We start from the raw sequence: 23,440 nt of genomic DNA, 5'->3' as shown, positions 1-23,440 counted from the left end.
TATTCAAACCAGAACATGGAGGACAATGGAGGCTGGTGTCACTTTAAAAACCGGAGGACAAGTTCATTGTAATGGCTGGAATGAGAAGAATAGAACGGTATCAAACACATCAAATCCATATGTTTGACCCGGTTCCATCCATTTCAAATGAGCCTGTCGTCTGATTTAACATGACACCAGCCTCCACTCGTGTCGACCAAATGTTGTTAAAACGATGAAATCCAACGTGCTGACTGACTGACCTGAGTTTCCACTACGGGGGCGGTCTTGGGGCCCAGGGGGTTGTTGATGGCGATGGTGTAACTCAGGATCCGGTTGGTGTTCCCACTACTGCTGTCCTGCTGCCACTCACGAACTGACAGGTCTGACGGAGGGACAGAGAGAGAGAGGATGAGGGAGGGAGTGAGTGTGTGTGTGAGAGAGAGAGACATTAAGTGAGAGAAATAGAAAGTAGGACTGAGAGAGGACAGAATGAGAGGAAGGCAGAGGGAGAAAAGTGAGAGGGACACAGCACCGCTTCACAGAGGAAAACGCACTAATTAAAGCCACAGTGTCCTCAAAGCTGGCAGGGGCACAAACCAGGGAGGCCACCAACCAACCAACTCTACGCCTCTATGGCAGCATCTAATAAATGACAACTTTAGGGGACTGTGCTAAGAACAAGGAATACGCAGAGCCCTGTACTGCTTCTCTCAAAACAGACAATAGCATATCAGGTGTTGAAGAGGAGAGAGAGAGAGAGAGATGGAGGAAGGTTAACACAGCGTAAACAAATACTATGGACTGCTCATTAGAGCTACAATACAATGGCCTATGTCTGAGAAGAGAGAAAGGAGGGGGGGCCCTGACTGTATCCCAAATGGAACCCTATTATTCACGTAGGGAATAGGCCAGGGTGCCAATATTTGGGACAGCTCCTGTCTAAGCACTAGGAGGACAATAAGAATCATTCCATCCCCATACATGACAACAGCCATACTGTGTGGCGCAGCAGAGACGTCCTGCAGACGAGCACCAGGAGATAGACGGTGGAATGGAAAGGGTGGCAACGAGCGTCTCGCGCACTAACACTCCTAGGCCGCGTCCCAAACGGCACCCTATTCCACTATGTTGTACCAGGGCTCTGGTCCAACGTAGCGCACTACATAGGGAATAGGGTGCCCATCTTGGACACAGCCCTAAAGCTTACTGTACAAGCCCTGGAGGAGTGGACTTTAGGAAGGGCCGATCAGTCACAAGGAATGAACTAAGCATTTTGCATCCTATCGTGTTGTAGCCTATCCATGTTTCTAGGCAGACTATCACTAGTACTGGGAAACAGTGGTGTGTACCGGAATGTACTCCAGGAACGATATTTATACTTAAATCTCTTAAAGGAGATATTTGGAAAGGGAATGAAAACAGAATGAGCAGAAAGGAATCAAGAGGAAGAAAAACGAGAATGTTGCCAACGCCAACCATGTGTAAGATCAACAAAGTGTGTGTGTCTCTGCGCGTGTATGTGAAGAGCAGGTGCGCTAGTGTGCACACATGGGTGTGTGGGTTTCCTGTGCGTGTGTGCGCGTTTGCGCTGTACGGACCTGTGAAGTGGCGCTGGGAGAAGAGATGCTGGATGAAGTGTGTGTCTGCGGAGAAGAGCAGGTCGTGCAGCTTGTCCACGCTCATGCGCACCACCATGTTGATGTGCAGCCGGCCAGCCAGGTCCGCACAGAACGACTCCACCTCGTCTGGAAGGGGACAGAGTTACACACCAGTCACAACTATAGTAACGCACCAGTTAGCAGAGATAAAGTCTATCAATCAGAACATCTATGATCTTAGATTTTTTTTTGTTATACCCCCCAGGGTTTGTTGCAACTGCATAGACAAATGGGGCTGGCTTTTCAAGCAACTTCAATTCCACAGTGTCAGATGAAATGGCTTTTCAAGTGGATTAAATAAAATATAAAAACGTCAGTGATAATGGGGGGATAATGTGCTTTTTATTGACGGTACACAGTTTAACACAGTTCTGTTTGAGCAGAAGAGAAGAGTCCCCACTTTAGGTTGCTAGTAAAGTAACACTAGTACAGTTTAGACTTCTGGAACGTGAACGTCGCACTTTATCGGTCAAATCACAGTCACTAAAAGATACTTTTTTTCAGAAAAGCGAATGCTGACGTCTCAAGTTTCTCTTGAGTTTTGCCTTTAATGCAGCAAGTCACACAGTCTGTTCTCAGGAGAGTCAATGACTGACGTAATGTAGGTCCTACTAGACTCCTGGTAGACTGTTAGTATGGGATCAATAGGAAGCGTGTGTTTGCAGAAGTTTCAACTGGCTCTCTTCTGCACGGATCTGAGAAGAAAGGATAGCTGAAAGCAGCAGGGTGGAAACTGCTTTCACCTGTCACGTTCTTTAAGATTAGTGGGAATGAAGGAAAGGAGAGAAAACCACCTTGAAGTTTTTACAAAGGTGAAATTCGAACAAAGTCTCTACAATCCCATCTTTCCCTCTCAAATCTACCATGTCTGCATGAGATAAATGTATTTCCTATGTTTGCCTAAATGTAAAATGTTTTTCCATGAACCTATGCTCCAGTGGGCTCCAGGAACTCACCCTCTTCCTGTGTGTCTGAGGAGTTGCTGGGGTCGGTGGGCAGCTCGTCGTCGTTGGTGAGCTGGTCCAATGAGGAGAGGTTTCCCAGGCTGGTGGAAGACGGGGGCACCATATGATTGGCCGACTCCAACAAGCTGTCCCCGTCCTCCTCCACATACTAGGAAATGGCATGTGAGGGGAGAGAAAGGGGTAGTTAGTTACCACCCGCCGTGAGGTCATTAAGGCAGAAACACACACACGACTGAGGAGCCTTAGCGGACAGATATGACCTCAAAGCCTCTACTCTGCCCGGGTCAGACAACAACACTGGCTCTTTTAGGCATAGCATGGGTTGCGTCCCAAATAACACCCTATATAGTGCACGACTTTTGACCAGGGCCATGGAACCCTATTCCCTGCAGTACACTATATAGGGAAGAGGGTGCCATTTGGAACACAGCCATTAGCATTACATCCGAGGCGGATGGCCGTTTAGAGCCAACAAGCGACTCTTTGATCTACTGGGGTATGACTGGGGTATATTTATCCTATCAAGATAAACCATGGAACAGTCATAATTATGAAACTATCTCTATAGCCAGTTCAAAGTTATACCCCCCCCCTAACTAACGATGCCCTGGGTCATATGAACTTCGGGTGAAACTTTTCAAAACGTTGTCTAATGAATATGACCCTGTAGTTCCCTGGCATGAAATCAAACAAAACTCACGAAAGAGGCAGCAGCCGAGGCTGGGGCGGACAAGGAGGCGGTGTGTGTGGAGTGTGTGGTGGAGGGCAGGGAGATCTGGGAGCTGGGCGGGCTGGGGTCCGGGGGGTCCAGGGAGGTTCTGCCGGGGATGTCTATGGGCAGACAGGTGGATGAGGAGGGGGGAGATGAGCCCAGACCAGCGCTGGCTAGGAGGGGGCCACTGGGGAACAAGGCTGCCATGGAGGACGGGGAGCTGCCCAGAGAAGCTATGGCCCCAAAGGAGCTGAGGTCCAACAGGTCAGAGACAGAGACTGACTCATCCACTGGCCTGAGATGTGGGGGGGGGGTGGAAGGAGAGGATGAATGATAGAGACAGAAAGAGAGAGACAGAGAGAGATGAAGGGGACAGAAAATGAGAGAGAGAATGAAGGAAGACATAGGAGGAAAAGGAGGAAGAACAGCATGATTAAAAATTCACAATCACAGTAGTGGCTTTTAATTGAAGGGATCGATAATCCAGAGACATCAAAGTTAATCGACGACAGTTGTAATTTAATGGACAACGCCAAACTAAATGGTCGCATGCGCGCACACACACGTCAACAGAATCTCTCTCTCTCACACACACACTGCGAACATGTACACTCACAGTAGACCGTTAATGTGCTCGCCGGTGGGGGAGACATAGTCATCGTCTTCACTGGTGAGGCCCAGCTCAGTGCCGTAACACTGATGGACGATGTGCCACAGCTCTTTTGGCGACAGAGGCTGAGAGGAAACAGACATTAACCTTCTCAATGTCTCACTAACTTCTTGGAATTTCCTCTTGTAGGACATTAAAAGTCAATCAATAATTCAATCAATCAGTAACCGATAGTTTTGGTCAGTGTTACATGCATTTTGGGTCCTGTTGCATTTTGTTTGGTTATATTTCATCACTGAATAGTTATATTATCCAATAAACAGTTTTTAGCTGCGCAAACATAATTGCAAAAGGGTTTTCTAATGATCAATTAGCCTTTTAAAATGATAAACTTGGATTAGCTAACACAACGTGCCATTGGAACACAGGAGTGATGGTTGCTGATAATGGGACTCTGAACACCTATGTAGATATTCCATTCAAAATCAGCCATTTCCAGCTACAATAGTCATTCACAATATCTACACTGTATTTCTTATCAATTTGATGTTATTTTAAATGGACAAAAAACATGCTTTTCTTTCAAGGACATTTCTAAGTGACCCCAAACTTTTGAACGGTAGTGTATTCCCAATTAATTTCACACTGGCAGGAGTGTGAGAGCTAGAGGTGGGAGAGGTGGGTACCTTGTCCATCAGTGCGTTCTGCCACAGTCTGAAAATCATCATGTAGCTGCGATCCCTCGCCCCGAAAGACGTGAAGAAGTGCTGGATGAAACGACAGAGAGAAAGAGAGTAAGCACAGAGGAAAACAAATTGAGTGAATGATGGAATGACGGCTAGTGGTCATTGCTATTGATTCGGCTTTGGCTTGTCAAAAAACATGACAGAAATAGCCTATTTTGCCATGATAAAAGGTATTTGTCAAGCATTGGGAGCATCTAAGCCAGTGGTTCTCAACTGATTTTGCCTGGGGACCCAAATTTGACAGTGACAATTGAGACGCAACCCAATATTATGGACTGTTGATGATTCCATTTTGTAATGTTGTATTGCAGCTTCCTTCTCGGGTAGGCTTCACTTACTAAATAGACTCGGTCTCAATTGTGGAAGTAAAGAAAGTCATTATACAGCCATATTAACTGAGAAAACATTTACCAATTGAAGAGAATAAGCCATTTTAAATTAGGTGACCAGTTCAGGAGTGGGGTGTAATACATTATCACTCAGAACATGACATCAAAGCCAGTCTAATAATGTTACTGAACAGTAACACATACCAATGTTTACAATTGAAAAAACAAATTAAGAATTCTTAATCAATTACAAATGTCAATAGTTTCACAACCGTGACATTTTTTTTTAAAGGTGTACATTTTTAACTAGATATAATAAAAAGTAATATGAATGTCAGAATTAACATAGTGAACAATAACTCATGAACCTGTGTGTGTGTGTGTCCTATCAGTGGGAAAGCTGGGGGTGTTTCTTCAGTTTGATAAGTTTATTGAAGTCTGGGGTGATGGTTGACAGGGCAACTCGGAGGTCATGCTGGCTGTCCAGTTTGTTTCTGCTTTTAGCTTTCAGCACGGCCATAGCAGAGAAGCCACTTTCACAAAGATAGGTAGTGCTGAACGGCAGCATGATTCTGGTTGCATGACAGGCGAGAGCAGGATATTCTCCCACTATGCTGCACCAGAACTGTGGCTGTGTCATTTCCGGGAAGCGCATGCTCAGTCCGTGATCAAATGACAGCTCCACCAGCTGATCCTCTTCGTTGCTTGGCAACGTGACGCTTCCCATCTCCACTCGAAAGGGGTCCCGTATCCAGTCGTCTTGTCTCCTGTTCTCCTCCGGGAAGTAGTCGCCAAACTTTCCCTGCAGCTTGACACGATGCTGTTTAACGTTTTTTTTCCAGTGTGTCGCCGTGTGCTTCGTTGATCAGATTCTGAATCTCGAAATCAGCATTGGGAAACATGTCAATATTCCTGTTAGAAACATGATTTTCCCAAACGGTAAGCTTCATCTTGAAGGCATCCATTTCGTCCCTCTGTTCAAATCGATTGTGCCCCCTCCATTGCATTGACACGTTGAGAGAATTCAGACGATCAAAAATATCCACCAGGTAGGCAACCTGTGCGAGCCATTCCTCACAATCAAAAAGTTTGGCCAGAGGTGACTTGTTTTCCGAAGGAAACGCAGCAATCTCCACTCGAAGCTCATAAAAGCGACCCAACACTTTACCCCTGGAAAGCCAGCGGACCTCTGCATGATAAAGCACCTGCTGGTGCTCGCTCCTCATATCCCTACAGAAGGCCTGGAAACACCTGCTTTTCGTGGAACTCTTTTTGATATAGTTGACACACTTGATCACATGCTGGAGAGTGGCGTGGAGCTCAGGCACCATGTCCTTCGCTGCCAATGCCTCCCTGTGTAGGAAGCAGGGGTTCCACGTCGCACTTGTTGCTCTCTTCAGGATCCGCTTTACTACGCCAGAGTGCTTTCCCGTCATGGCAGCTGCTCCATCAGCAGCAGTGGTCACACCGACACACCCATCCCAAGCCAGTCCCACAGAGCACAGGTACATATCCATTGTGTTAAAGTCAGGCTTTGCAGTGTTAGTGGTGGGCAATTCAGCACTTATTATCCCACACGTGTCTGACATAGACCATTAGAATTGCATGGTGAGCCACATCTGTGGATTCATCAAGCTGCAGTGCGTAATGCCATTTGCACTGATGCGCTCTGATGTCTGGCACGTTATGTCCTCAGACATGTCCTGGATTCTCCTCATGGTGTCATTAGATAGGGGTATAGTTTTAAGTTTGTTGGCAGCTGACTCTCACAAGATTTCAGTTCACATATCAATCGCAGCAGGGAGTATGAGATCCTCTGCGCTGGCGGCGGCTTTTTTTGCACTTAGCAATGCGCTGGGTCACAAGGTATGATGCGAAGTGCCTTTTCTTCAATGAATCTTGTGAGGCCTCCAGATATTGACATTTTACTGTTTTTAAGTCAGCTGTCTTATCTTTGTGTCTTGGGTGCTTGGTATCCAGATCCCTTTGATTTTGGAGTGGTTTCATGCTCTCATTAGCTAACAGCTCGTTGCATAGGACGCACTGCGGTCCACACTCACTGTCTTATATGTAAAACCATATTTGACAAAGTCGGGGTCGAATTTTCTCGACAGGGACCGGGTTGTCTGCCTTGTTGTTGACATTGGAAGCAGCAGTAGATGAAGAGGGAGGTGCACGTTTTAAAAACTTATATGACAGTTAACTATCCACATGTGCAACGCCTGCAGAACACAACTGCGTAATTAGCTGTCAATCAAGCTAGCTGTCAGAGGATGATCGGTATTATCTGATTGGACGTCTCACATTTAAAATAAAACAGTGTTGAACAATTACATTTATATTGGATCAGTGTGTCGAGAAATCTCTCATTTCATTGGATCAGTGTGTGTGTGTGTGTGTATGGTGCGAGAACGTTATTGTATTGGTCAATGAGTGAGTGCAGCGTGAAAACCCCGAGTCCGAACGTAGCTAGCTATTTCACCACTGCGGACGCACGGCACGGGTAAAGTCAGCAACAGTAAGTGCTGCAGTGGTATCCTTTCAAAATAAACCTCCCGCGACGTCGCCCCCCCAGTTGACAATCACTGATCTAAACAATATATATACACACATACTGTCTACAACAATCTATAATACAAGTTATTTTCCTTTACATGTCATTGATACACCTGTTACCTACTGTTCTTCCACTACTCTGAACCGTCATAGTAGGCTGTGTGACTGAATATCGAGGCCCTTGGCTCACCTTGTCGTGGTCGGTGCTGATCTGAATGGCGTTGGGGATGACCTTTGCAGTCTTCTCCTTGGTCAGGGTGGTCACATCTTTCAGCAGGATTGTGATCTGAACAGAACAGGAGGGTTAGTGTTTGTGTGTGTTTGTGTGTGTGTGTGTGTGTGTGTGTGTGTGTGTGTGTGTGTGTGTGTGTGTGTGTGTGTGTGTGTGTGTGTGTGTGTGTGTGTGTGTGTGTGTGTGTGTGTGTGTGTGTGTGTGTGTGTGTGGGTTGTTTTATCCTTGTGGGGACCTAAAATCCCCCAAAGTCCCCACAATCCCCCAAAGTCCCCACAAACATTTCCCACATCACCATGAGGATGAAGGCTATTTAAAGCTCATATGTTAGGTTTAGGGTTGCAATTAGGGTAAGGAGTTAGGTTTAAGGTTTGGGTTTAGAAAAATAGGATTTTTATTGGGATTCAAATTTAGCTCCCGACGAAGATAGAACAAAACGTGTGTGTGCGTGTCTATAACTTACAGTGGTTTCCCAGCGGAAGATATTGCTATAGAAGCAGAGCCAGTTCTCTGACAGATATAGTCTCCCCTGGAGTAGGATGTCTTTCTGCAGTGCACATGAGTAGTCTGGGGAGGAGAGGAAAATGAGGTTGGAGGAGAGACATCAGGCTGACAAAGCAACAGTGTCGGCCCTTCACTTCCACATTATCAGCACAGAGATGCAATCTCGCACACAAAGTACGTGTGTGTCACTCACCCACAATGAGGCGTTCCGTGTCTGGCAGCTTCTTGAAGAGTTTACGGAAATCCTCATTGCGCTGTTTATAAGTGGGACTGAGAACCTGAGAGAGAAAGATTACTTTGTTGCTGTTCTATGCTTTATCAAATATAATCTTGCAGAACCAGTCGTGTCTATGAATATTGTGTATACATTGTTACTGTCCAAATACTTTTGGAACTCAGTGTGTTGTTTTGGCTCTGTACTCCAGCACTTTGGATTTGGAATGATACAATGACTGAGGTTAAAACGTAGACTGTCAGCTTTAATTTGAGGGTATTTTCATTCATATCGGGTGAACCTAAAATAAATAATGTTGTACATAGTCCCCCCTTATTTTAGGGAACCAAAAGTATTTGGACAAATTCACTAATAGGTGTATTAAAGTAGTCAAAAGTGCAGTATTGGTTCCCATATTCCTAGCACGCAATAACTACATCAAGCTTGTGACTCACAACAAGACTGCTGACAATCTGCACTTTAACCTCCTAGTCAGTCATTGTATCATTTCTAAATTATATGAGCCAAAACACCAAAAAATGAGTCACTGTCCAAATACCTTTGGACCCCACTGTACATCTTCCATGTGAGATTACATCAGATACAATGTCCCTGAGGTAAAAGCGACAGACTGAGAAGGTAAATGAAGAGAACACTAAGATGAATGAACAGTTAAATCAGCTAATGTTCAAAGCTTAGTGAAATGGTTAAATGAGGGGGGTGGCAATTTAACAGAAACCGTTTTCGGCATTGATCGGTGCCATTTCACTGTAAAGTGCTATTTCATACTGTACTGTGCACTCCAACCATGAAACACTGTAGCTACCGTCAGCAGAATAAAGTGCACCGGAGTGTGAACCCCTAATGAACAGATCCTTAAAGTGTATACTTACATTGTACCAGCTCTGCATTTTCTGCAAGGGAAAGAAAGAACAGCACACAATCAGTGATGAACAGCATCCAAAAGGCTCCTCCATCCTTAAAGAGTAAATGTAGAGTCTTATCTATTTTGACATTCATGTAGTTGGGGAATAGGTTAAAATGGGACACCGTGGAGAAACTGCCATTAGGCCTGTATGGCGTTCCTTGATGTTCTGGTCATTTATCAAGCTTGCTGTGTGTGTTTCTATCATCTCTGACTTTTATGTGTGTAAAAGGTCTAATGCAGACGTTTTTATCTTAATATTAAATCATTTCTGTGTAAAAATGAAGTATCTTACTGTGATTAAAAACAATCAAAATGGTCAAAAAATAAACAAAATTGCTTCTTAGCAAAGAGTAATTCCTTAAGCAAGATTTTTGCTAAGACGCTCTGGGAGTGGGGAGGGAAAAACTGAAAACTAGCTGTTATTGTTAGAGAGGTTTGGAACTCCATCCCACCAAAACAGGTTGAAATGCCAGATGGTCTTTTCAAACAGCTCTTACACTAAAATGACATTATCATCATTTTCTACATTTCACTATATTTTTTCCAAAACTCATGTTTTTGACTGCACTGGGCCTTTAACGTTTGGCTTGTAGCCCATGATTCATGCATTGACAATCTGCCCACAGTCAATCTATTCCAATTCCATTTAACACTGGCCGTGTCCAAAATCCAGCTTGTCTACTACTTAAGGCTTCCCAGCCGAAACAGTTCGCAAGAGTTCCTGCATAATTTATGACAACATTTTGTGACGTTTTTGTTAGTTTTGGAATTTGAGAGTTATTTTTCGGGGGACTTCGGCTGGTCGGGCACACACAAAAAAAAATCTGGAGGCAAGGCGAAGTTCGGAGCCGAAGTCTACGCCCCTTCGCCGGTGATTGGTCAACAGTAGGGATTCTTCAATAAAGTCTCTATCATTCAATGACATTTGGTTCATTTTTTCATTAAAAAAATACTGCACCAAACATTTTTGTTAGATGTCAAAGTGTGCGACAGATCTCCTCTGCAAAAAGGTACAAATTAATGACAGATTTCTTGAGTTATTTTAGATTAATTCTGACTATTTTGAGGAAGTTTATACTGGCTATGGTGCGTCAAAATGGACAAACAGTACTATCGCTGCTTTTTCTAGTTTTTCCAGCTAAGGTCTTTCAAGGGAGTGTGCAAGCACCCTCGTTCGGTTAGACGAGTTCAGCTAGGCGCCAGGCGAAATGAAGCATGCTGACGCCATTACTTAGGCACCATACTGTCTACTAATCGTAGCCTTTACTATTTAGAACGTACTGTTTCGTGAAAACAAAATGCAGTAAGCAACAAATATCAGCATACTAGGCATCCTACGGAGAATGTATCATCAAATGGCAATTGCTTTTACTCCCTTCATTCATTCAATTTTGGTACAGCGCGTCCCATCAGCTGTTGTCAGACACACTTGGGTCTCGAAAGACTATTCTCTTCCTCACATGTTCAGCGAATTCTATTTGATTAAATGCGGAAATTAGTATGACATCCTGACATTTAAAGCACCACATTTCACATACTATTAAAAAAGTTCATTTTTTCACCTACCCAAAATGGCTACTATTTACAACACAAGTATGGGTATTCTCACACGGCCAAAGACTACTGACTGCGTGGCTGTATCCCTGTGTTGTCATGTGTGTCCTTATCTCTGCATTAAGCAGGGCTGTGTACAGCAGGGCACATCGTTGTGGAACGTTCAGATAGAAATATAGTATAGAAATACACAAATGCCTCTCTGACATGTAGACAAAGGAATCACATCAGCTCTATTCATGACATTTATATCTGCAACCTCCTTTTCCTACAGAATATGGCCCCGGTATATTGTTGACATAACAAAATGAGAGAGTGGCATGAGACGGTGAACCCTTACCTTGGCATTGCGGCTGAAATGGCGCGAGGCGATTGGGTAAGCGGAGGCGCCGGCGGAGGAAGAGAGTAGGGGGCTGTCCGAACCCCTCCTTTCCCCACTGCGCTCCCCCGGGCCACCCTCCGCGTCGCTGGTCCTGCTTCCACCCCCACCACTACCCCCCAGCACCCGGCGGCGCAGAGAGGGGGAGCTGCCAGGGGTGCTGCGCGGAGAGTTACTGGCAGTACTGAAGAGAGATAGAAGAGGAGAGATTAGTGGTAGGCTAAGGGAAAGAGTACAGACATTCATATTCATGTCATCCTCAAGATTTCACAGTGGCCAAAGATGTAAGTAGTTAAGCCCATCTGGCCATGCTGGAAAGGATGGAAGTACTGTGCTTCTGTATTTAGCTAAAAACACACTAAAATCACCAACCACTAACCTTTCTCTCAACTGATTGGTGGCGATTAGAGCAGTCAGACACTGTCCATTCCTATATAGCCTAGATATCCTACCTGTGGCAGTGCAGTGGTATGAACCTTGTGGCTCCTTCCTCTACCATCAACATAAATGAAAAAAAGCACTGCTTGGTAATAGTACAGTAGGTGGGGGCTGTTTCTCAATTGATCTTATTTCCAAGGCACTGGAGCAAGAATGAATACGCCTACATGAGAAACACATTAGGGCAGAAAATATTCAATGGAGGTTTTTATTTAGAGCACTTTTATCAAGTTAGCATGGTTGTGTAAGCATACTACACACCTGTTGTCTTCCTTCTAGTGAAAGCAGACATTCTGAACTCAAAGACAAGGTCAAACCTATATTGCTGTCATAATATGTGCATCTCATGTTCAGAGTTCAGGTCATGGTCCCGTAAAAATGGCTATATTGATGCCATCATAAAAGTTGCCATGGTTGCAGACTTGCGCTTCATTTGCAGTTCGGTGAAAACTAACAACCGCCTTCTGTTTTGACTCTCAGAATCATATTGTACTAACGAGCTATTAACACACAAAAACAAACAGTCTACTTGTGTGAGCTCATTTGATCATTTTGTTAAACTCAAACAATAACTCATAGCCCACACACAGACATTTACATTTACATTTAAGTCATTTAGCAGACGCTCTTATCCAGAGCGACTTACAAATTGGAAAGTTCATACATATTCATCCTGGTCCCCCCGTGGGGAATGAACCCACAACCCTGGCGTTGCAAGCGGCATGCTCTACCAACTGAGCCACACGGGACTGAGTAATCACTCCACTGTATACAGCCACACGCATTTATACACTACTACCAACCTCTAGATCAAATTGGTCACCCCTTCTTTTTCATCTGTTTCTCTCTCTCTCTCTCTCTCTTCCGGCACCTTCTGTTTCTCTTTTCTTTTCTCAGTGTTCCCCTCGTCTTTCCCCCCCAGTGTTTTTTCTATCCATAGCCTCAGTTCAGTCAGCTTCCCGTTCTCCCTTCCCTTTCCTCGGCCCTGTCCTCCAACTCTTCTCTCATTACTGACAAAATGCATTGAAACCACACTGGTCCAATTGCCGGTTGTCGTGGTGACCAGAGGGGGTGGGGGGCGACTAGGGGTTAATATCAGAATTATCGCTAAGGTAACAACCTCCTTGTGAAGAAAAAACCCAAGAGTAGCTGTGATTCTGAATAATGAAATCATAGGAATGAGCCAACACTTGAGGCGATGCCTGCTGCCAGATTTGTGCATTCAGAAATGATCTCAAAGCACTTTATCCATGTACAGTACAGTTTCCCCAAACTCGGTCCTGGGTGAACATTTTGGTTTTTGCCCTAGCACTACACAGCTGATTCAAATAACCTCATCATCAAGCGTTGATTATTTGAATCAGCTGTGTAGTGTTGGGGGGAGGGGGGGCAAGACCAAGTTTGGGAAATCCTGCAGTACAGTACAGGTGGGTGAGGATTCAGTGACATCATTGCAACTAAATTGTGTGCAGAGTCGAAGTACAGTAGGGCTAATTATATCCGCATACAGGCCTACCCACCTACACTAATTGGCTTGTTGTTGTGTTCAGTCTGGGACAGTGTCCCATAGAGATCCTATTCAATTACTAGAGGAGATATGTAATTGAACACAAAGTTCCAGAATGGAAAATGGCAGCCATATTGGTCAGGGAGAATTCCAAACCAGTCTAATTGGAATTAATGGCAGTAGAGGCATAATCCTAATTTTCCTTATGCAGGAAAATAAAAAGGTACGTGATATCAGAAAGTGAGAATTATTCTCAATCTAAAATATTGTCATATAATTATCGTTTATAAAGGTTTTATGCACATTTTTGGTATAAATAGCCTCTAATATATATACAAACAGACCATAAATGTAGAAATGTGTTTTCCTGGGAAGCTGAGAGTGCTATTATATGATACAATATCCGTAGGCCTACTTGTTACATTTACAACTTGTCTAAATCCTATCATCAACTGATTTCAGACCGTGTATGGCTGTGGATTAATTGCATTGTGTGAATGGGATGTTACAATATTGGCAGTTGACTTGACAAATGAACGGAATCATTCCCCTAAAAAAGGCTGACTGGCTGGCTAGCTAACATACAGTGCAGATCAGTTCTTCAAATTCCTTATTTTAAATAATATCTTATCACAGAAATGGCAAGCCATGGTTGACCCAACTCCCTGACCAAAATGGTTTAAGTGTATCCTATCATAAGAAGGTTCATGTCCTTTCTAGTATTCTAATTCTATGGGGTGTGACCCTTCAAAATGTCACTGGTGTGACCAAAACGGACAGTATCGTCCTCGTGTCAATCTGTCAGTGAGTTTACAAACTAAATCACACATCATGCAATGTAGAGATGCAAACGACTGTCAAATGGAACTACCACAATATTGCATATATATTTTGTTTAGAGCTGTTTTTAGAAAATGACTTTCATCCTAGCACAGCCTACTGTAAATGACAGTCAGGAGCAAAATCAACGCTCCCACCATTCATAGCGCCTGTCAGACAACAGAATGTAAACAACGACATGGTTAGAATGTAACTCCGTGAAATCGCACTGTCTAGGGAAGTATGAGTTATACAAGCACAATAACAGATGCTGTCAGAAATTAGACAAATTAGGTCGCTGATTTCAGACTGCTAAAGACGCACAAGTACAGCAGACACGGGTGCCCGAAATGGCCATTCGAATCAAACGACGTTCATTTCCTTTCTACCAGCCCATCTTTCAATAGGCAATCACTGACCCTCCCAGTTTCCCAGCCACATGGATACGAGTGTAGCCTATACCTTTATGAAATGCATTTAAATACGAGGACAAACAGGCGAAATATTTCCATTTGGAGGGCAGACGTAAATAACGCATTACGTAAATAATAATTTTGCCACTTACTCAAACATGTCATGAGGTGTTTTAAATTTGGACGTGATGTCCACACGCTGCTTCATAGTGTCTGTATCACCAGGACACCGGTCCTGTGTGCACTGCGCCGAGCCAGCCGACGCTACACTGTCCATCCCGATGTCTGTTTTGTCGGATATAAAAACGCACAGGGGTCCCCGAATAGAAACGAGCACTTCATGTGCGACCTGTTTCACTTCCCCATCACCAACATCCTTCCCTCGCATCCAGGCAGGTAGCGCGACCTCAACCAGTCTCCTATTCCGTGTCTGGGCAAACTAGCGTTGACAAGCTGCGCCCATAAATAATCCGTACTGAACACACAGGCAGCAGAGAGAGGGGGGAGGTGGAGGCACAAGAGAGGCCATGCACGGATGTACAGTAGCAGTGCACTCTTAGGAAGAAAAAAAATAACTAGGTGCCATCTAGAACCTAAAAGGGTTCTTCAGAGAACCCTTTTAGGTAGAACCCTTCCCACAGAGGATTCTACACTGAACCCAAAACGTGGACAGCCAAAGAACCCTTTTGGAACCCTTTTTTTTCTAAGAGTGTAGCGTTGAACTGGGAGATTCAAATAAAATAGGTTTTTAGAGGACTTGAGTTATTTTAAAATCAATAAGCAATAAGGACAGTACTGGGTAAGGTTATGGAAGAGTAAATGCAAACATGAATTAGGGCCAGTTGTAGACAGATTATATATAGGCCTAACATGGTGTAATAAAATATCACAGCCGTTTGCTAACATGGTTTATCACGATGACTGTAATTATCCAGTACTAAACAGTGCTGCCCGCAGTGTCCACCTGACCGAAGCCCACCCAGTCGTTCAACCCACAATCGCTCTGTCCATCTCTGGATTAGAGACCCACTGTGTAGGATACATCATAATCCATGCTGTGCAGATCCCCCCTCTCTTGCTCGCTCCCTCCCTCTCTATGTAATCTGCTTTTCTGAGGTACAGGAGTGCCTACTGTAATCTCTTCCATTCATAGGGCAGGCGGGGATGATGAAGGTAGCAAGAGAAAGAACAAGAACATGCTTAGAGAGAAAAATAAAGAGTGGAGGGGGAAGAATCTGGTCCCCGGCACATTCAACAGGAAGTCACTTATTACCAAAGAGCAGTGGTTGCACAACGTCAGTGGGGAGAGATCAATGTTCTTTGGGCTAATTAGTTGAGTGATGTTTCAGGCCTGTGCTCAGCACATTTTCAGGTGAGGCTCCGTTCCAAACTCTCTAGCAAAAAAAATGTCTGAGGCAGCTTTCTGCTGAGTGGGAGACCTGAACCAAAACTCAATTAGTCAACGTTCATCCAAACATAAATATGATGAACTGGGGGCGACACCAAACACCTCAAATATAGGCTACAGAGAGACACAATGGACAATTGATCTGCAGTTGTTTTTGTGTGTCGGTGGATTATCAAATGGGATTATGTGGCCAGCAGAGAGGTGAATTGGAAGGGAAGGGGGGGGGGGCAACGCCAATTACTCAATTAGATATCCGTCTGCCAAGCAGGTCAGGCCTAAACAGACAGGGAGGACATGTATCAGCTAGTAGTTTTCCCTTCACCTCAGTTAACTTAACCCCAGCCTGCAAGTAATGTTTGACGACCTGTTCACAAAAAACAGCCCGAGAACATATGCCTAACCTACTTTTTAAAATGTGATGCTTTTAGTTGTTCAGCATCAAGTGTGCATTCAACAGTTGTGGAGCTGGAGAAAATATGAACCCCTCCCCCACCCACCATATTACTGTCATCCATCCTCTGTTACCTAACAGATTATGGAGAAATGTTACACGTCATGTTTGTCTTACATTAACACTTTGTTAAACCGCCAAAGGAAGTGCAATCTTTAAGATGTTTACTGATTTCATGACTGTGGTGTTGAGACCTGATAGCCAACAGGTTGCCACGCCGTCGCTCAGACTATCGCTACAATTCTGCTACTGCTTAGACAGTTGTGCAGTCAGTGTTGCACAAGTGACTGAGGTTTGATCACCACGGAAAAGTGCTTTTAAACCACTGAGGAATCCAACTTGATCTCTGATAGATAAAACACACAACAAAGCTGTCCCCAACCAACAAAGTGTTGGAGTCAGCCAAAAGGAGCCTATAGACTATGTAGCCTATCTGAGGTTTAAGGTAGAGGTAATATCACCTTAGTAGACTAAGGCTAATATTTATCCTAACTACCAAGTCTCTACAATAGAATGACTGGGAGATGTGGCTACACAGCATCTTGTAGGAACATGCCTCGCATAACATATCTCGCATTTCTCCACGTCAGACTGTTTCGCACACGAGTTGTTGGCCTCTGATTCGAATCAACTGCCGCCCCCACTAAACACCCCAGAGTACTCAACTGTATTAAAACTCATTATTTGCATTGGAATCGATCCATGTTCTTCCAATGCAAATCGTTATTCAGATCCCCATGGAAATCAGCCGTCTGTTGAGACCACCACAGCTGACACGCAGAAGTCATTAGCCTAACCATAACTAAAACGCCTTCATTGGCCTTAATCATCCATTCCCGTCAGGGTGTGGCTGTCAAATGGTCAATGATTCTCATCTACACTGTGGGTTAATTTCATGCAACAGGACAAAAACAATGGTAACCAAAGACATTAAATGAACTGGCTAGTGTTTTAATGATATAAGAATACTGTGCATCATTGTATTAATGCGTCCAGGCTAAATGGGAATGAGTCCAAATAGTCTCAGTCCTAATAATTTCACGTGTCCTCTCAAACATCAGAGACGGCCGGCTAGTGTTACAAAACACCGGAATGAAACAGAAAATGCCTGGATTTCACAACAACTTGATCAATGAAGTGTTGATGACAAGATGACTTTATCATTCACAGCCATGGCCTTTTCTGTTTTATATATGAATACCACCAGCACTCCCATTTCTCACTGTATTACCTGCCTGATGCTCTGACTGCATCTAGAAAAGGATTCACTCAGAACCTAATGTATTGTCAAACAGTGGTATATCATTTGACAATGGCAACATTCATATAACAACAGGAGTAGGCGATGTGCATAGATCAGTATGAGGTGTGTACTGTAGATAAACAAAGCCCTTGCTTTTAGATGATGCATGTAGCCTAAACAAACAACACTCAGGTGTGTTTGCAGTGAACGGGTGTCGTTCATACTAACAATAGCGGTGCACTGTTTTCATTTAGGCCTGTACACTTGCATTTTATTTTTTCCTATAGTGCACTGTAACATTTCGGGATTCAGTCTTATGAACTCCCAACTGTAAATCCTTAATTTTGTTAACTAGAATCCTTAGTTGCTACATCAATTTTTTAAACTTAATTTCTGAATGAATGATTCAATGATACATGAAATCATTTATTAAGCATGGAATTAATTACATATAGCCATTGATTCTTGACGATAACTTATGAGCTTAGTTCAACTGGCGTACCACATTTTTTTACTGTAAACAATGTAAAAGCAAAAACGATTATTTTGACAGCATTGATGGTCAGTCCTTATATCCATAGCTCGGTCTATGAATTTGAAAGTGGTTACATTTATCCAGGCCCATCCATTAGCTTTTTACCAAAACAGAGGCGGGGTGGCCGCTTTGTTATTGTTTCAACCACCGTACATAGAAAATACAGGCAGTATCATTAAGGAGCTGTAAAATAATGTCAGAGGTTTATCTAAGTAATATGTTTCATTAAACAAAACAAAAACTGGGTCAATAAAACTGGTTGGTAAATGAACAGGACAAGGGCACAGCTGTTCATATGGAGCGGAGAGAGGAACACCCTCTGCCTGCCTGGATGGCCCTTTAACGGGCCCACCGAGGACACTGCGGGCTATGCAGTACCCCCTCCTATTGGACAGAGGTGACATCATCAGACGAAGCGTGGGCTCCTATTGGCCGGCGGTGATGTCATGCATTCTAAGCAGGATGAGCGGTGCACACAAACCCACCTCCCTGCTCCTTGTGACTGACCAAGCGGAGGTCTCTTTCTCTCTCTCTCGCTCGCTCTCAGCTACAACAGATAGACCTCTCGTTTTCCCTAACATTTAATTTAGCCTACTCTCTTTTCAGCCTCATGCCTTTGTCTTCATATGCTTATTTCTCTCCCTCAATTTTACAATTTATCTAGAATAGAATTTAAAATGCAGGCTTACTTCAATTATGGCGAGGTAGCACCTTTAATATTGTGACATGGGCTAATGGTTTTGTTCTCTGAAATAGTATAAGAGCATGATGAACATGTTCCTCTGCCTGCCTTACCAAATCAAACTGTGATATAACCCAGACTGGAGTTCACCAGGACTTTAACAGCATAATCTGCCCTCTGCGGTTTTAGTGCTTAACCAATAAGCCCTGTCTGCTGTGCCCTTTCCAAATAGTTGGCTTGTGGTGTGCCATTACAGAAAACTCCACTCCAGTCGCTGTCAAACAACAGTGACATCTTTTATCTGTGACAACATAGTCTCCTCATCTTATCTAATGTAATATCAGTGAAGTATGTAGCCTGTGAATGATCATTTAGCCTAATGCTTAGACATAAAATGCACTAAGTGCCTTAAGTTACAGTTTCCTGATTCAGTACATGGCAAGGCCATGAACCAAAGTCCTGCAGCTAGCAGATAACTGAGCCCATCCCTAGATGGGAGGGCCTTGAGGGGATTCTGAAGTGAGTGCAGGGAACCTGAGGCCTCTGGCTGCCTGCCTGTCCTAGAGAGGAGAGAGATAGAGAGCAGAGCACTGACCTGCAGCTGTCCCAGTCAGACTCCCTGCTGAGCAGACTCCTGAGGGACCAGCGTGAACGCCAGCCGGGAGACGAGCTACGTGACCGGGAGGTACGAGACGACGGGGGTAGCAAGAGGTCCGGGGAAGGGCCCAGGACCGCGTCCACCCCTCTTGCCCCCCCACGTGGAGAAGGGAGAAGTGAGGGGCTTCTTTGAGCAGCGCTCCCCTTCACCCTCCCCTTCTCCTCAGTGCCGTCCCAACAGGGTTTGGGTGACTCCTCTTGCTCTCCATCTCTCCTCTTCTTGATCCGGGCTCTGCTCCGGTGGGGGCGGGAGCACCGGTGGCGGCGGGGAGGCCGGGGGCTGGGAGAGCGAAACCAGGCATCGGTGTCTGAGGACGGGGGGAGGATGTTCAGCGTGGGGATGGGGACGAGCTGTGTCATGGAGCCGCCGCTTTCTGGTCCGGTGGTGGCCAGCACAGACATGGTCATCATTCTCAGAGCTTCTTCAGACCAATTGTTTTACTTCAAAACACCCAGATGAATGATGCTGACACCAAGTTAGGATGTTGAGGAAGTCGGTCAGATCCGATCACAGCTTTTTGGTACGAATCAATTGTGGACTGGTCCTTGACAGCTAGGCTAACATTTGTGAATGTACCTCATGTTTCCAGTGACATCCAGATGGTGCAGTATGAAAGATCCCATTATGGAAGGCAGGTTTTATTCTCCATGGTAATGTAGGGCATGACAGTACTACACTAGGTTACAGCCGTTTAGCTTCACCCGCTAATTTTTGTCAATAATGTTGCAGCCAGGGTGGGGCCCTCATTGAATTTAATACAATGCAGTCTTCTTCTCTAATCTTTTCCAACTCTCCACCGCATGCTCTGTGCGCAGGGCTTTTTTGCATCTTTTTGTCAGTCGTCTGTAGTTTTGTTCCTCACTTCCTCCTCTTCTTCTGCAACTCTCCCTCTGTCCGATGTCCCCGTCTCTCCTTCGATGCGCTTGCTGTACCTTTTACCTTGAGCCAAGTTCACAGGGCGTGCAGTTTCACAATTGGTCTCATCATAGCTACAGTTGAACTTGCAGTGGGAGAGATAACGATCTATGTCCGGCTGTAGCAGGGGGCTGAGGAGAAGAGAGACTGTAGTATTGGCTAACAGTCTAATTCTCTCTTAATAGACAGAAAAAAACTAACATGGTAGAAAATCAGTTTTCTGGACAAAAGATGATCCCAGTTACTTTGATACATGTTGATGTCTATTTCTATTGCTTTTGTGATCTGACCTCAAATGGTATCAGGAAGTACTGCATGACACAGACGGCTTGTGAATTATTGATCATCAGAGAGACACATCGATGGAAGTTATGTATTCCGTGTCCAATATCAGTGGTGTCTGATTGCTTTTGATGAATTGTTTGGTTGGAAATTGCTGTTAGACAGATTTTTCAGGTTTGCTCCCTTCTGGTATTAAGTCAGTAAAAGTGATTATAGCGCGCACTTGGGAGTCAAATGGAGAGTTTAAGCTATTCAAGCACTTTTTAAAAACAAAAAACATATACAATACGTACAACAATCCTTTATCCCATCTCAAAGATCAGCTCAAACACCCCAACAACACGTCAACATCTCCTCTCCTTCAAATCTCAAGGTCCAGCTCAACCACATTAACATCCCCTCTTTTCATTCTTAAAGCTGCAATATGTAACTTTTTGGGCGACCAGACAAAAATCACATAGAACAGATCTACCGTTTCTTAGACATCCTATGTGTGCTATTTCTGTGCTTCCTGTTTTATTTTCGGTTTTGTACACCAGCTTCAATACAGCTGAAAATACAAAATGTTTGATTATGGGAAAAATATTTCACAGCGGTTTAGATGGTACAATGATTCTATACACTATAAAATCGCTTGTTTATTCACAAACTGAAATGAGGCAACCTGGAAATGGTGGAGCGATTTTAATCGACAAAGCCAAATCAACTATCTCAGCCAGTCAGTCATGGCCAGCACTGATGATGCCGAACATACATTATATTGTCAGACATACAGACATGATAATGTGTGTGTGTGTATATATATTGTCTAGCTGCTTTTGACCAATTCAATGCAGGCACCTGTTAAATTCAAGGCCCAAGCCCTACAGTGTATTTGCTCAACTGTTTGCGCAAGATAAATCTTGGCATGCTCTTGTTTGCTCAGAGTAATCAATGGTAATACTCGTGTGACCCTCTCCATCTTTACTTCACACACAGCCATATCTTGTAAACTAGCAATAAAACACACCAGAGATTCAGGTGGGCATTAAACAATCAACAGCAAGGACACCAAATCCAAATCATGCTTCCGTAGGTGCAATACTAACCTGGCTCCAGTCTTAAAAGGCATGATGACACAAATGCATGGGTAAAATAGGATCATGGCATTGATGACAACAATTCTGTTTAGACAGGGCCAAAAAGTTACTGGGTAACAGTTGGGTTTCTAATATTCACAACTTCAAACGGGTTTCAATACAGTAACGGTATCCAGTCGGTATTCAATACAGTCTGTCTAGTTAGCTAACTAGTATTTGGTCGGTACAATAAAAATATATTAGTATTGTAACTAGTTAGCTCAAATTAGCCTAGCTAACTGGCTTGCCAAGCTTTCAATATCTTCAGAGCCTCTGAGGAAGTTGCCAACAACGTGCTTCTACATCTGATTTGCTTGCTGTTTGGGGGTTTAGGCATCTGCTGATGCAAAAAGGGCTTTGTAAATACATTTGATTGATTGATTGCACAACACAAACTTTAAACGGTTAACCGTTGCATTCAGTCCTACCTCCCATTTGATGAATTTCCCCCATTTCGATTATCTTGCTCGGCTTCGAAGACAAGCCGAGCGACAGTGCGAGGAGTGATATTAAAATCCACTTTTTCACAGGATCCCATTAGCAGCATCCTTTTGAGAAGTAAAACCCTCCACTCCTGCTGCCAACACAGCAGGCAGCTCGCCGACAGAGACCTGACTGACAAGATAGCTAGTTAGCTAACCAAACTTCCTGGCTAAATATACACGTAGCTAGCTACTGGTGGAACATAGAAGCAGTCAGTGTATTGTTTATTCTGACATTTGCCTCGTTGAAACGAGATAACGGTTGGCTAGCTAACAACAACAACACCCTTAACTAGTTATACTAACGCCGTCGCAAGCCAGCTAGCTAAGCACCGGGTAACGCGGTTCGTTGTCTGCTGGCTGATGGTCTGACGTTAACTGGCTTGCTAACTGTCTTGTGCTTTTATCTAGTTGGCTTAAACATCGATAATGAGTCTTATATGGGAAACTTTAATGTTTCCCATTTTTGTGTCTAGCACTTAAGTTGTTGGCTAAATAACTTCTGCAAGACAGAAATCGATCGAACTGAAAAGCGGAATCTCAACAGAGCCAAACAAAAACTTTGAAGAGGGGGGCATCAACAGTCATATATATTAGTGTATTTCCTGACTACTTCTAAAATGTAACATTATGTTCCGAAGCAACAAAAATATCAAACTGTGGGTTGATGTTTCTCTAAATGCTTTAAAATATTGCTAAATAATAATACATTGTTACATAATACTTTTTAATTATAACCCAAACCTCAAAACTTGTGGTACAGTCTGGTTATAAGAACGCTGGAGGACAAATAACGGGTTCTCATGATGATGGGAAGCACTTTAAGCGAATCAGACGAAGCTATATCCTAGTAGGGCGGGCTTAAAACGGTGAAACGTTATTCAGCCAAAGGTTACTGAATCAACGCCATCTCAACGATCAACACTAGAATACAAATAGCATTGGAAGCGCCCACAACAATCTGTCAATCTGTAATGCCTCTCAATTAATGACTTAATACCATGGGAGCTGTTTAAACCAAGTCCAATAATGCATATAGAAATGTATAGAAGGGCAGGAATAGACTTGTTGCGCCCTCTTGTGATTCAAATATGTGCAGTCACAATAATGTTATGCAAAA

The 23,440-nt window shown here is 43.9% G+C and overlaps 1 protein-coding gene and 1 pseudogene across 4 annotated transcripts in view; one reads left to right on the top strand and one right to left on the bottom strand.

Moving 5' to 3' along the window:
* Positions 1–23,440, top strand: part of LOC139564103 (sodium channel regulatory subunit beta-1-like) — a 63,475-nt pseudogene that overhangs the window by 34,671 nt on the left and 5,364 nt on the right.
* Positions 1–23,440, bottom strand: part of LOC139564044 (protein Aster-A-like) — a 31,959-nt gene that overhangs the window by 7,324 nt on the left and 1,195 nt on the right. Inside the window, exons 3-14 of one of the 4 annotated variants that reach the window (XM_071383243.1) lie at positions 19,461–20,569; positions 11,331–11,553; positions 9,402–9,422; positions 8,488–8,572; positions 8,254–8,357; positions 7,749–7,844; positions 4,614–4,694; positions 3,934–4,052; positions 3,306–3,612; positions 2,597–2,753; positions 1,581–1,727; positions 243–364 (exon numbers count right to left, since the gene is read on the bottom strand). In XM_071383243.1, the coding sequence (XP_071239344.1) occupies positions 243–364; positions 1,581–1,727; positions 2,597–2,753; positions 3,306–3,612; positions 3,934–4,052; positions 4,614–4,694; positions 7,749–7,844; positions 8,254–8,357; positions 8,488–8,572; positions 9,402–9,422; positions 11,331–11,553; positions 19,461–19,933 (1,935 nt within the window). In that variant the 5' untranslated portion in view covers positions 19,934–20,569. Of the gene's footprint in view, positions 1–242; positions 365–1,580; positions 1,728–2,596; positions 2,754–3,305; positions 3,613–3,933; positions 4,053–4,613; positions 4,695–7,748; positions 7,845–8,253; positions 8,358–8,487; positions 8,573–9,401; positions 9,423–11,330; positions 11,554–14,698; positions 15,195–19,460; positions 22,229–22,266; positions 22,887–23,440 lie in introns of those variants that run through there. The other 3 variants (XM_071383245.1, XM_071383242.1, XM_071383244.1) reach the window with 3 other exon arrangements.

Source organism: Salvelinus alpinus, chromosome 35 (genome assembly GCF_045679555.1).
Source record: "Salvelinus alpinus chromosome 35, SLU_Salpinus.1, whole genome shotgun sequence".
In the NCBI taxonomy this organism is placed as follows: Eukaryota; Metazoa; Chordata; class Actinopteri; order Salmoniformes; family Salmonidae; genus Salvelinus; species Salvelinus alpinus.
The sequence above is the reverse complement of the archived record's forward strand: the minus strand, read 5'-3'. Positions and strand labels throughout refer to the sequence as shown.